The sequence below is a fragment of the Mus caroli genome, unplaced genomic scaffold (assembly GCF_978045245.1).
Source record: "Mus caroli unplaced genomic scaffold, Mus_caroli_1 scaffold_6, whole genome shotgun sequence".
NCBI lineage: Eukaryota > Metazoa > Chordata > Mammalia > Rodentia > Muridae > Mus > Mus caroli.
In genome coordinates, this window is record NW_028227261.1 from 5,291,618 (window position 1) to 5,306,219 (window position 14,602).

General features: G+C 46.9%; 1 protein-coding gene across 10 annotated transcripts in view; it reads left to right on the plus strand.

Annotated features, from left to right (window-relative positions):
- Per3 (period circadian regulator 3) overlaps positions 1 to 14,602 on the plus strand; it is a 70,953-nt gene that overhangs the window by 19,190 nt on the left and 37,161 nt on the right. For 4 of the 10 annotated variants that reach the window (XM_085838562.1, XM_085838561.1, XM_029475735.2 and 1 more), the window contains exons 11-17: positions 239 to 367; positions 903 to 1,032; positions 6,464 to 6,599; positions 7,120 to 7,235; positions 7,388 to 7,555; positions 11,705 to 11,935; positions 12,512 to 13,203. In XM_085838562.1, coding sequence (XP_085694688.1) covers positions 239 to 367; positions 903 to 1,032; positions 6,464 to 6,599; positions 7,120 to 7,235; positions 7,388 to 7,555; positions 11,705 to 11,935; positions 12,512 to 13,203 — 1,602 coding nt within the window. The remainder of the gene's footprint in view (positions 1 to 238; positions 368 to 902; positions 1,033 to 6,463; positions 6,600 to 7,119; positions 7,236 to 7,387; positions 7,556 to 11,704; positions 11,936 to 12,511; positions 13,204 to 14,602) is intronic. The other 6 variants (XM_029475737.2, XM_085838564.1, XM_029475736.2 and 3 more) reach the window with 3 other exon arrangements.

The following is a 14,602-nucleotide window of genomic DNA, read 5'->3' on the forward strand; positions in this document are numbered from 1 at the left end:
TCTAAAAGAACCTGTTGCTATAGTTCCCACCTAGAATAAAAAGTTAGGCTCTGCCCCGAGAACAGGGAAGCACTGAGGAAATGTCTTACACCAGCAGCCAGCAAGCAGCATCAGCCTCTCCACGCCCTCTGAAGCGTTTAGGAAGCTCTTAGCTTTGTGATGATTGTAGACTAGAAACTGTAAGGTGAATCTCATCACCACGTGCAGAACAGTAACTGAACTGGTCCCTTCCTCCTAGCCGGTCCATGCTAGTGCTTCCAGTGGCTACGGGAGCCTGGGCAGCAGTGGCTCACAGGAGCAGCACGTCAGCATCACCTCTTCGAGTGAGTCCAGCGGACACTGTCCGGAGGAAGGCCAGCATGAGCAGGTGTGTGGCAGATGTGGCCTTGTGCAGTGCTGTTCTCTGCACCGTGTCAGTGGTGGTCCTGCGTCCGGTGACATCTTAGGATTTGTTTGTCATTTACAGATTTCAATTTACTTCAGAAAATGGTTTAAATGGGTATAGATAAATATCTAAAAAGAAAGTCTGAGCGAGGTTCGGTGGCACACACTTAAAACTTCAGTCGTTGGGGTGAAAGCTAGAGGGTTAGGAGTCTGAGACCAGCTGGGCCACATGGTAAGCACCCTGTCTTTAAAAGAGAGAGGGAAAAAATCACCTTTGCAAGGTTATGCTTGGATTCATTGTACGCTTTTCTAAAAGCCGCATACCAAGGATAGCTGGAAGTACAGTTAGATTGGCGTCAGTGTATCATGGCACAGCAAGAATTGGAATTAAAGCAAGGAGTGCTTTTAGTCATGTTTCAGAGAACCCAAAGTTTGGCATGTATTGTTTGTGTGGTTTTTAGCACACACACACACACGTCTACATTTTTAACTCTTACTTTATCCTTCTTTTCCCCAAGATGACCCTGCAGCAGGTCTATGCCAGTGTCAACAAAATTAAGAATGTGGGCCAACAGCTCTACATCGAGTCGATGGCCAGATCATCAGTGAAGCCAGTGACAGAGACGTGCGTGGAACCGCAGGGTGGTGGTGAGTTGGCAGAGTGGCCCCGGCTGCTCTCCTATCTATCTCTTCACAGAGAACAACATGCTTGCACGCTGAGCAGATGAGGCTAAGGCTTTCCAGCTCGCTGATTACCTGAGAAACAGTAGCATTGTTGATAACAGTACGATGTTGGCTGCACAGTAACACTTGGAAACGAAATGGCTTTAAATTAGAGCTCAGCACACTTGAATAAAGAATAACTATTTTGATGCCATCAGATTTTTAGTTTGTTTCCTTTCTGAGCTATTTAAACCCCAAAGAAGCTAATTTTTAATACATTTCATATAATAACAAACATTGAAATGATCCCTTTTTGTCATTTCGAACAAATGGAGAAAGATCTAGACGGAGTGGAAAACATTGACATTTTAATCTTTTCTCAGATGTGAAGTAACAGTGATTGTTTTTTTAACCTAACTAAGTCTTTCATTTTTCTTGTTGACATTTAATACAATTTTAGAAATCATGAGTTTTGGTCATGTAACTTTTATAATAGTGTTTATCATTGTCAAATGCAGAGCTTAAATAGCAGAGGTGACCTTTGCTTTCTAAGGCCAGAAATAACAGTGACTAGATTGTAAGGGTCTGCCGTGATTTGCATTGAGCACCAACCCCTCAGACTCCTGTAAAAGCCACACATGGCTGCACATGCCGCTGAGGTACAGAGACAAGCAGATGCCAGGGACCCACTCCCAGCCAGTCGGCCCAACACAGTGAGCTCCAGGTTCAGGGAAAGACCCTGTATCAAAAAATAAAGTGGAGAATTACTGGTACCTAGAGTTGACCTTTGACCTCTACGTGCACACACGTGCACAGATAAGTAACCTCACCATCCCCAAAACACAGATGGCTGTCCACGTGTTCCGTAGCTGTGGACATTGCGTACTAGTATATCAACATGGCTGCGGTTTCCCGGTGTAATAGTATAGACCTTTAACCCCTGCAGTCAGGAGGCAGAGGTGGGTAGATCTTCATTGAGTTCAAAGCCAACCTGTTCTTCCTAGAGAATTCCAGGCCAGCCATGGCTGCAACATGATACCCTGTCTTCCCTATAATTTTTTTCCTTAGACTGTAATTTTCAAATAAGAAGTGTTTATTCTCACAGTATGGAAGGGTGCAGTGTCCAGGGTCAAGGTAGGGAAGGGACAGGATTCAGTGAGAGCAATGGCTCTGCTCCTGAGAAGGAGCTTGAATCCCCCACCTCCTCCAAAGCAAAAGGAAAAACTCTCCCGTTGTGACAGAAGGACAGACAACAAAAAGAACTTAGCTAGTTTCCTCTCTTACCTCATGTTTTTGAGATGGAGCCTTGCAGTGTCACTTGGTTATCTAAACTCCTGAGGTAAAATGATCCTCTGTAACAACCTCCGACATGCTAGGACTAAATGCGTGTCACCACCTCCTGGGGGTTTCTAAGGTCACTGACCCCCTTCACAGAGGGATACAAGAGGGCTCCCATTTAGTAAGTAAAGAGCATTGCTCTCCACACTGAGAAGAAGACAGCAAGTCCATGACCTTTCTGCACCCGTTGGAGTCCTGAAGCAGCAGATAGCAGTTCTAGAATCCAAGGCAAGACTCGGGCTTAGGGAACAAATGAGCTGGAGACACGGACCAAGCAAACTTGCAGGAGACAAATCCTCACTCAGATAAATGCAGAGGGATAACAAGAGTGGAGCAGATACTCAAACAACTGTCAAAACAGCCACCACTTAAAGCACAGAGTTTGACTAGAGGAATTTGGGAGCTGAAGCATCCATAAAACCATCGTCACAGACTGTAAGCCTGGCCTGTGTCAGTCCAAACACCGGCCTTTCCAGGGAAACGGCCGCTCAGGCTCTGCTGTTCTGCAGTTTATGGAAGGACAAGAAGGGAACCTCACCTCCCAGGGGAAAAAGTGGTCACTGAAAGAAGACTCAAAACACAGCCGTGGAAATGCCTGACAAGGTAAAGTAACTAGGAGTGGTACATCGCAAGGCTGTGGGCAAAGGAGCAAGGCCAGCTCTGAGGAGGAACTGAGTGGAAGGGCCCGATGGAACCGTTGATGGGCTGGAGGTACTGTGCCTACCTGAAGTGTCTTAGTGACTTAAAAACATCCATGCGACCCAAGTCAGAAGAGACTTACGTTAACGTGTATGTAGGATCAAAAGGCTTCAGCAAATCAAGACATGAGAAATGCTTATCATCAACATTCCAGAAGAATCAGTAAGCTCCAAGATAGACTGCTTTGGATCTCACTCAGATCGCTCAGGCTGAAACAGAAACAGTTCCAAGTTCCAGTCCAGGGGTCACATCAAACTCTCATATATGGGATTGGTAGGGATCCTCCAAGAAGGAGCTGAAGATAGAACAGTCACGATTTTCTTCAGATTCAAAGCATATCAGTCTACATCGCTGAAGGCGGCAAGAGACAAATGGGCACAGGTAAGACGTAACAGCGCATCTCCAGAAATCACACGCAAGAAGACAAGAAACATCACCTTCAAAGGAAAGATTGTCAGCACAGAGTTCCGTACCCGGTGGGAAACCTTTCCCAATCAGATCCCCCAATCAACTGAGAATTTGACAGCACACTTTCTACCAGAAATGCCAAGGAATTTCTTTTGTCTGTTTCACGATTTATTTTAATGCATGCATGTGTGTGTGCATACATGAGTGTGTATACACACTTATGCACACACAAGTGTGAATGCCCATGGAGGTGTTGGATCCCCTGGAGCAGGAATTACAGGTGGTAGTTGTAGCCACCCATCATGGGTGCTGGGAATTTAACTTTGTTCCTCCAAAAGGGCAGTACTCGCTCTCAACCACTGAGCTATATATCTCTCCAGCCCCAGGAATGTCTTAGCAGGGAGAAATATGATACACAAAACCCATCTACACTAAGGAGTGAAAATTACTGGGCAATGTATAAAAAAAAGTTTTATTTTTAATTGATATGAAAGATAACTGATTACAGATAGCACTCTTCATTGATGCCATACAAGTAAAACATGGCAGCTGAATTGCCCCATGCTGGGTGAGCTTTGAGGAACATACAGCCTTAGACTCTGAAAGAATGGACTAATTGGAGGTGACCCCTGAGCACCGCATAAAGTGGATGAAGGACGGTAGATGAAAAGGCACTGTGACATAGTTAATCTACTGTTGACCTTAAAGAGCTCAGGAAGAATTGGCTCTTTTGGTGATGCTGAATCACTCAGCTCAGGATGGTGCTGGGAGGGCAGAGACTGGATGCCCTGGACAGAGAGATGCCGTACATCCCATGTGGGCTGGAGCAGAACAGCGAGGTTGCATCATCACATAGTTTACAGTAGTGCCGTTTGACAGGAGTAGTTAACATCTGCTTAACTGTTTCCAGTTGACAAGCGACTATGGGTAACTGAAACCATGGTGCTGGTGGTATAGCCTCGCCTAGGATGTACAAAGCTCTGGGCTCAATCCTGTTCTCCAGAAAACTAAAAACTTCATACCCTAAAAGCACAGGAAGCAAACCCAGCCACCAGTGATGGGGATGCATCCTGAGACTGAAAGGGGAGAGGAGCTGCCTACGAAGGGGTAGCTGGGAGAATCCGTGCGTTAGCCAAGAGCCATTAACATCAACCCCTCCCAGGATGTAGAGAGAACCCAAGGCCACATGCAGATGAGTCTGCTAAGCAGGAAGGGCGTAAACATGCTCAAGGAGGTGAGCTTCAGTAGCTTTAGAGAAGGAAAAAGTGTTTCAACTAGATGCCAGATACAGAACACTAACGTGCACAGAATCCGAACCCAGGCTGGTGGGTTTATCAGCAGCAGAACTCTGAAGACACTTTGTGTGCATACTGCAGTCGAACAAACGGATGCAGACACTATAGATAGAGAGTGAACAAACAAGGTTTCCCACTACTATAGAAGTTCTAAGTAATCAAAGGAGGATGTCTAGGATAGATTGTCCTGCATTGAGGTAGAAGCATGCGGAAGAACTGAGGCATTCAGCTGGATAGGTGGATGATAGATGAACAGGGGCTAACATGCAGACCTAAAAAATCAGCTCTGACCCCTGGGAAAACTTACACGTATAGACAACACACCCATAACACCAAGATCTCGGTTGCTGGATATATGTTTTTTAACACAAGGAACCAGGGCCAGAGGGTAAAATATTCAAGAGACAGACAGACAGACATCATAAGGGCTCAGGGAGCAGGCAGCTTGGAAAAGCTACAAATAGCTCAGGCTAGGACAATTTGAGTAACAAAACTCAGCAGGATAGTGTTGGTTTATAACCCAACAAATTTAATGACCTGTGTCTGTACTGACAAATGACTGGAAGACTTAAGTGAAGACAGGGATCAGGTTACAGCAGAGTTAAGATAGGACCACCAGATTCATTGAGATCCTGGGCTGGATCCTGAAATAAAAGCTACGGTTAGTGACAACGCAGTAAAAATGCAAGAAAAGTCTTCATTCAATGAAAAGCATTTCTCCACTGTGAATTTTGTGATTTATCACATCATTGTGTAGCTAGTAGAAGCTCTTAGGAGGGATATGGGGAAGAGTTGAAATGAGGCTATTCAAGAAGTCCTGTTAAGAAAAATAGGCTCTCCAGGCCAGCTAGACATGTCTGTCAATAAGAACACGCACAGCTGAGGCCACAGGTCTATCAGTCATGTGACGTAATCACGCACGCCTTCCAGAACCCTGCCATTCTTGCTGGCCATAGCACTGTTTTGCAGGGCGTCCTGCCTTTGCCAGGTTTTCTGTCTCCTTTCCTGGGCTCTGTCATCTTTACAGCAGGTTCCGGTTCTCTAGTGCTCAGGCCTGGAGGCTTTTCCCTTCTTTCCACGCCTGTGCCACAAGGCACACTTGATAAGTTCAAACTCAGATCGGTACAGTATCATTTTATCATCCCTTGGTGGTGGCCAGCATGTGGGACAGCAGGAACACAGCATCAGTCACCACGGAGGCTCAGCCCAGGAAGTGCTGTGTGCTGCACCCTGCAGCACATGAGATATGTGTGATACCAGTTATTCCGGTCTCCATGCCCACTGACCAACTCTACAGGTGTTCAGTAGCCAGGCAGTGCACAAGGGGAGGGACAGGTGGCACTTAGGTGTCTTAGCCAGTTGTGATATTACCCTGACACTGGGCGTCCCCCACCAGCTTCTCGTCCCAGAGTTGACTTAGTCATCCTCGCCTGAGATACATGCTTTACTCGGTTTTAGAAATACCACTGTAGTCCTTGAGTGTGGCTTGCTTTTGTGCCTTATTCACTTTACTGATACTTCTGTGTCAGTCATTTAGATCTACACTCATGTTTAATGATATTAAATATACTGCATGATACTGTATAAACATACGTTATGAGCCTGCTACGATTTGCTGAGTATTTTCTCACTAGCTGCTAAACATTTGAATTGTATCTCCTTCCATCTCCTTTCAGACGAGCAGAAGGACTTTTCTTCCTCTCAGACACTGAAAAATAAAAGCACTACGGATACTGGCTCCGGTGGCGATCTGCAGCAAGAACAGCGTAGCTCATCCTATCAGCAGATGAACTGTATCGACAGTGTCATCAGGTAAGAGAGGCAAGTCTCAGCGATGTCACTTTTAGGCAGAAGCCTGGCGAGTCACTGTGGAGCTGCCTAGCACTCTCAGAGCTGTCTGTATTGATTTCCTACTGTATATGATAAGATCGGTTGCTACATGGGTAGCTCTTAGAGCTGCTGGGGACAGTGGTACTGAGTCCTCTGTGTCCTCTGTGTTAGCCATGGAATGCCTGTTACATACAGGTCAAGTTTATTGACTGTTATAGAGGACACAGAAAATAAGATGCTGCATCTCCTGTGTGAGGGAACTGTGGGACGGTGAATGTCTAAGCTGGTCAGAGTTAAACAGTGCGAGACGTGGAGACCAATTAAAGAATGGAGTGGAAGAGACAGTCTAAGCCAGTAACCCAGGCTGGGATGTTGAGGACTGACCTCATCTGATAAGAAAGGGCCGAGTTGGCCCCCCCACGCCTCAGTGGCATAAGCAAAGCACAGCAGTGGGTGTCACCTGGTGCAGCCAATAAGAAGGCTCAGCCCAGTTCTGTTGTAGGTACCTGACAAGCTACAGCCTCCCAGCCTTGAAAAGAAAGTGCATCTCCTGCACAAACACATCTTCATCTTCAGAAGAAGCCAAGCCAATCCCGGAGGCGGACAGCAGCCAGCGAGGTAGCAGGAATGCTCTGGGGTGGATGCCATTGAAGTCATGAGTCCTGCTGCTGCCTTCCCTTAGGTGGCTGATGACTTAGACGGTCAGTTGCTGACCGCCGTAAGCTTCCACTCGGCGTTTTTCACCATCAGTTTCTCATCTGTATCTCCAGACACCGAACAGCTCCTGGACATACGGAAACAGGAAACAACTGGACCATCCACAGACATCGAGGGAGGTGCTGCTCGGACCCTGTCCACCGCCGCACTGAGCGTGGCGTCTGGCATCAGCCAGTGCAGCTGCAGCAGCACCTCTGGCCACGTTCCGCCCCTACAGTCAGGTACTGCCTCTCCTTTCTTACACGGACAGCTAAGGCCTAAACTCAAGAAGGAACTTTTCCTCCTCAGATGCCTAGGAATGGGAAGCAGGGCATCACATTGGTCCCCAGCAGGTGTTTCCATGAGAGGACCAGGGACTAATTAAGATGCAGCGTGAGACACAGATTCCCTTCAGCCAGGCCATAAATTGAGGAGAAAAAAGTTTAAAAATCCCTGAATTCAAAAGGTGATCAGGAAATAAAAAAGAAAGAAACCAGACTTTCAGTAATCATTTAAAACAGACTAAATACTGCAATTAAGAGGGGAAGCCTGGGGCCTGGAGAGATGACTCAGCGGTTAAGAGCACTGGCTGCTCTTCCAAAGGTCCTGAGTTAGTTCCAAGCAACCACATGGTGGCTCACACCCATCTGTAATGGGATCTGATGCCCTCTTCTGGTGTGTCTGAAGACAGTGACAGTGTACTCACATGCATACAATAAATAAATAAATCTTTAAAAAAAAAAAAAAGAGGGAAAACTTGGAGCCAGGCTTGGTACTACACCTGTAATCCCAGCATTTGGAATGCAGAGGCAGGAGAATAAAAAACAGAGATGAGCAGCTGCCTGTGAGCTGTCTACAATTTAAGTTCTCAGGAAGGGCTGTGAGGTGCTGGAGAGTGACTCTGCAGTTAAGAGCATGCACTGCGTGTGGAAAGGACCCATGTGCTGTTCCCAGCACCCACATCAACTGCTTGTAACTCCAGTCCCAGGGATCCAATATTTCCTTCTGGCCTCCCCAGCTACTGCACCAACGTCCATAAGCCCTACTTAGACCAAACACATACATACAGCTTTACATTAAAAGAAAAAAAATGATCCGAGAGTAAATGGGTAGAAAGGATACAGAGATCAAGCAACAGGTATGAAGGGATGTGTGTTGCTTGCATTGATACAGGAGAAACAGCTCAAGATGGTCCCGTCAGCCGCGCTTCATGGGCAGGCTGGAGGTGAACTCACTAGGAAGACGTGGTAGTAGTGTGTATTCACTAGTCATGGAGTTTCCAAAGATAGGAAGAGAAAGGGTAAGACTCAAAGAGAAAATTAGACTTTCACAGGCCAGAAAAGTTAGATCCGGTTCATCCTCCCTGCCCCATGTTCCCAGAAATAAGACTCAGACCCAAAACATACTTACAGATACCTTGGCCATATAGCTAGGCTCTTCTCTGACTAGATCATAACTAAAATAAGCCAACTGTTTTAAGCTACATTCTGCCACACAACCAGTTACCTGTGCTCAGGTGCTATGTGTCTGTCTTATCACATCTTCCCGGGCGATTAACCCACACCTGGCTTTCTCCCAGAATTCTTTCTGCCTCCCAGGTGCCCCACCTTCTGTTCTCCCCTTTCCTATAGACCATAGGTCTTGTAATTGACAGGTGATGTACCCATACAATACACAAGGTGTTCTTTCCACAGCAGCCACAGTTAGAAAACATAACTCTGTATGCAGCTGATAAAACATTTGGGCAAAAGTGTGCATACTGTGTGTAAGAGCTGGCTTAGTGCCTAAGAGTGTTTGCTGCTCTCCCTTCAGACCCAGGTTCAATTCTCAGCACCCATGTCAGGTGGCTCACAGCCGCTGGTAACTCCAGCTCCAGGAAGCCCTCTGGCCTCTGAGGGCTCTCGCACTCAGGTAGAAATACCCAGCCACAGGCAGCTACAGCTGTATGTGATTAAAGTAATTGATTTAAAGTGTGCTTAAGTGGCTGAGCCACGGTGTTGGCCATCTTGACCTGAGCAACCTTTAGCAGACACTGTAGACCGTAGCGCTGTACAGCTGACTATAGCGCAGCTTCTTTTCCGGTACCCTCAGGAGGCGCCCTGACATATAAAATACGTTGTGCTGAAATGTAAGTCTCAGATGTAGAAGGATTGATGCTATGTGGAATGTGCTTTCTGGCTAGGGAGAATTATGTTAAAACCCAAGAACTTAGTAAATAACACAGTGCTAAACAATGGGCCAAAGAAAAAGTGGAAAATGGACTTTGAAGATACTTTGAAATAAATATTTATGAACGTACAACATACTAAAATTTGAAGACAGCAGTAAAACAGACAATTAACTCTAAATGCTGATGATAAAGATGAAATCCTTGTTTGGGAAGTGGGGGTCAGACATGGCTTCTCTGTGTAGCCTGGCTGTCTGGGAGCTCTTTAGAGCCACCTGCCTCTGCCTCCTGAGTGTGGTAAGTAGGGGTGTGCACGACCGAACCTGTGTTGGGCACTTTGTTATTAGGGATCACTGTTACGTGAGTCACAGTGTTTGTGTTCCCAAGAAAATTTGTGGGATTTCTTTTGAGACCCATTTAATTTTCCTGGAAACAGACTGGTTTTTTCATACTACACTTTTAAGATCTGTTAGGGCAGGACTCAGGCTCTGTGCCCTCCAGGCCTAATGCATCCCCTCCTGCTGATTCCTTCATCCACAACCACAGGAAAGCCAAAGCTTGCTTTTTTTTCTTTTTCTTTAACTGTTTATATAGCATGTGTGTGTGCGTGCTGCTGCACTATTCCTCTCTCTCTCTCTCTCTCTCTCTCTCTCTCTCTCTCTCTCTCTCTGTGTGTGTGCTTCCGCATATTACAGCACAGATATAGAGGTCAGAGGACAACTTTTTGGGGTCTGTTCTTTCCTGTTACATGGATTTCTGGGATTAAATTCAAGTCACCAGGCTTGTATGACAAGCGCCTTTGCCTCCTGAGCCATCTTGCCGGCCAGAGATGAGGTTTTCTAGCCTGGCCAACGAAGGAAGCACTGCTCCGTAAGCCTGAGCTGTCCTTCCCTCTGTCTTGCGTGCTTCCCACCCAAGAACTCAAGGCAGACCCTCGCCTGAGTGCCGGGGCCCAGGGTGGGTGGGGGGGCTGCTGTCTGACTCTCTGGAGGCCTCTCTCCACACTGTCTCCTCTGCCACTCTCCTGGACACTCTAGCCTTGCTTCTTAGGGAATTGATTAGACTCTGCCTGAGGCTCAGGGCCCTGAAACCTTTTATTTCACAACTGTGTCCATTGTTTGAGGCAAGAAAAATGCTCTGTCCTTAATACTCTGCTGTCCACAGCACTTAAGTCGACTCAAATCGAGTCAGAGGCCATTTCTGGAAGTGGCATAGGCCCAAGCCTAGCCAGGATACCTGGATGTTACATAGCTTTGAGAGGTGGGAAGGGTATTCGGAAACCAGCACAGCACCCAGCATGCTCTCTACTCTTGAAAACAGTAACTCTAGAAAGAACTTGGAATCTGCGTCCAGGCGCACGCGGCTGTACATGTGACTAAAGTGGATGCCTTGCTGCAGGTAAAGAGGATGAGATCCTGTGCACTGCTGCATTCCCGGAGGAGTAGGCTAGCGTCCACGTGTGCCTTTTCAGGGAAGACAGGGTGGGTGGCAGCAGGTGAGCCTCTGCCCTCACGGTCCCTTGTCTGTGCGTACAGAGACTAGCAGGGCAGAAAATGAATGGCTGTCCATGGGGAGAATGAAAAGAAGCTGGGTAGACTGTGGAAGGCACAGGAACAATGTGCTAGATTGATTTTTAAAACCTGGTGCTTGAATCATGCGAGTATGTTTCCTGTTTTAAAAAAAAAAAAAAATCAACTGAGCGAAGGACAGTGGTGCACACCTTTAATCCTAGCATTCAGGAGCCACAGGCAGGCAGATCTCTGAGTTCAAGGACAGCTTGGTCTTCATAGCATGCTCAGGACATCCAGGGCTACATAAAGTGACTTTGTCTCTAGAAAACGAATAGAAATTCAAACTATGTGATGGCACACACTTGTAATCCAGTCCTCCAGAGACTGACGAACTCAAGACAGGTAGACTAGTTAGGAAACGCCAAGCCCTGTTTCTAAATTAATAATGCAAATGTTTCTAAATTAAAAATCTAAAAATGTAATGACATAGAAAATGTTTATAAATCAGGATCTAAATAGTATCTGTATGCTATTACAGTCATAAAGTAGTATATATGTAAAGAAAGATGAGACGAATTATTGCTCTGTACTGATGAAGTTTTTATACTCCAACAATTATGTTTGTTGAGATGTATTGAAGGGGAGTTACAAAATATAATAAACAGTTGCAATTAATAAACAGTTATAATTAATTTTGTTTTCTGTGATCCCAGCAGAAAGTGTTGCCGCGGCGTGTAAGCCGTGGGCCCTGAGAACGAAGGCCTCTCACCTGGCTGCAGGAGGATTTAAGCACGTGGGGCTCACAGCGGCTGTCCTCTCTGCACACACACAGAAGGAAGAGCAGAGCTATGTTGACAGGTTCCGGGAAAAGATCCTGACCTCGCCCTACGGTTGCTATCTTCAGCAAGAGAGCAGAAACCGTGCTCAGTACCCCTGTGTTCAAGGTAGTTACATTCAGAGATAGCCCTTACAGCTTTAGATGACTGTGAATCCTACACAGGCTGAACTGTCCTCCTGTGTCCGTGGGAAGCTGCTTCCGGGAAGAACTACCTGACACACGGACACTCAGGGCTTCGCGTAAAAGGGTAAAACCCACTCAGGCTTTCCGCGTCCTTATCCTTACCCTTATTTAACACTTGACACACTTATTATTACAGTTGAAGGAATAACGGGGACTTCTGTACATATTCATGTTAGCAGTGGTTTTTTCCCTGAGTATTTTCAGTCTGTAGTTGGTCAGGTGGGCAGCTCTGGTCCCTGAGGCTGTACAGGGCCAGCTGAACCAGGGAGAAGGTGAACAACAGGTGGCCTCACTTGCTCCACAGTTTACAAAGGATCTCTAATAAGAGTGATAAACCGATTAAAGTGCTGGATTTGGTTGATTTGGAGCACTAATTGTTACCTAGAATTTTTGTTGATTTAGAACAACTTTTTGTATTTTTAAAAGTATTGGCAAATACTGGCTTCATGAGGTAATACTTAGAGTTACCTGCAATGACTTTCTCCTTGGTTATCATCAGCAGGGTCCACTGCTAAGCACAGCAGATGTGCTGGAAGTGAGAGACAGAAGCACAAACGGAAGAAGTTGCCAGCACCTGTGGACACCAGCAGCTCCGGTGCCCACCTCTGTCCCCATGTCACTGGATTCCTCCCGGATGAGCAGCACTGGAGCCCATCCACTAGCCCCTCCCCCCTCGGCGCAGGCTTAGCATTCCCCTCAGCCCTGATAGTTCCCAGCCAGACCCCTTATCTCCTCCCCTCTTTTCCCCTCCAAGCTATGGCCTCTCAGGGAGTAGGGGACTCGGCAGCCTGGGGAGCTGCAGCTGGATGTCCACCTCTGTCCGCCGGCCCCCAGGCTGTTTCCGCGTTCCCCTCTGCTTACGTGGATACTTTGATGACCATCTTCCTGCACAACGCCCCTCTCTTCCCTCTGTGGCCGCCCTCATTCTCTCCATACCCATCCCTGGGGGCCGCAGGGTCTTCTGAACTGGCACCCTTACTACCAGCAATGGCTCCAAACCCGGAACCAACCACTTCAGACCACAACCAAAGGAGAGTGGAGGAGAACTGGGAGGCACACAGTGAAGAGCTTCCGTTCATTAGCTCACGGAGCAGTTCACCATTACAGTTGAATTTACTCCAGGAAGAAATGCCTGCACCGTCAGAGTCCGCAGACGCAGTGAGAAGAGGCGCTGGGCCAGACGCTAAGCATGTGAGTGCTGCTCGTGGTACCAACTGAGAAAACCTGGGTCCCCTTACCAAGCCAGGGCTCAGCACTGACCGCCCAGCCGTAGTGGGAGATCAGCCCCACTGCTGTGATGAGGACTAAGCTCTGCTCTGTGTAAATGAGAAGTGTGCCTGTCCACTTGTAGACTGGAGACGAAGGACTCTTCTCTTCTTGATTCTTGGGGAGGATTCCCACTGATTTCTGTCTTTCAAAAACAACTTGGTTTTGTTTGTTTGTTTGTTTGTTTGTTTCTCTGTGTAACCCTGGCTGGCCTGGAACTCACTCAGTAGACCAGGCTGTCCTGGAACTCATTCAGTAGACCAGGCTGGCCTTGAGATGTAGAGCTCATGCTTTTCTGTTTATACAAAAGCGCAGGAGTGTGTGGATGAGGCAGGAGCCTTTCTGTTTATACACAGAGCACAGGAATGTGTGAATGAGGCAGGAGCCTTTCTATTTATACAAAAGTGCAGGAGTGTGTGGATGAGGCAGGAGCCAGTGTTCAGCATAATCAGGAAGTAGCCAGCTCATCCTGCTATGCTTATACATGTCATTTTCAAAACTGAAAATGTTTAGGTAAAGTATTTTGAACTCGCCAAACTCTTAACCTATAAAAACACTTCGAGATATTTATCAGATTAAACCTCAGAGTCTGGCATTCCTGCATTTTAGTGGGAAATCAAAAATTAGTGTTTTATTTTATGCGTAGGAGTGTTTTGCCAGCATGTGTGTGGTATGCTCCGGGGCCATGCCAGAAGAGGTAGCCAGATCCCTTGGAACTGGAGTTTTAGACAGTCGTAAGCTGCCACATGTGGGTGATAGGAACAAACCCAGGGCCCCTGGAGGCACATCAAGGGCTCCTAACTGATGAGCTGTCTCCCCAGTCACTACTTTGGATAGCTTGGGGGGCTAAGAAATAAGACAGCAGTTCAGGAGCTGGATAAGAGGCTCAGTGTTTGCTGTGCAGTCACGAGGGCCCGAGGAGACTCCAGCATGGCATCGGCTGTCCTGCAAACCCCTGTAACTCCAGCTCCGAAGGACCCAAGGTTCTTACCTGGATGCTTCAGGCACCTGTAAACACGTATGCACCTATACATACAGACATAATAAATATTTCTAATTAAAGTACGTTTTACTTACTGTTGGGATGGGTACTCATGTGCCACAGTGTCCATGCAGAGGTCTGAGGACAATTCTGGGCAGGTGGTTCTCTCCTTATAACGTGGGTTTTGAGGATCAGACTCAGGTCATCGGTAATAGGTGCCTTCCCTGGATCTCGCTGACCTAGTCGTATAAATCTTAAGAAAATATAGATAGTGACTTTGGTTCTCATGGGAGCTCTGTCACTAGTGAGATGGGCTCACTGCAGTGGTGCATTCATCTTGAC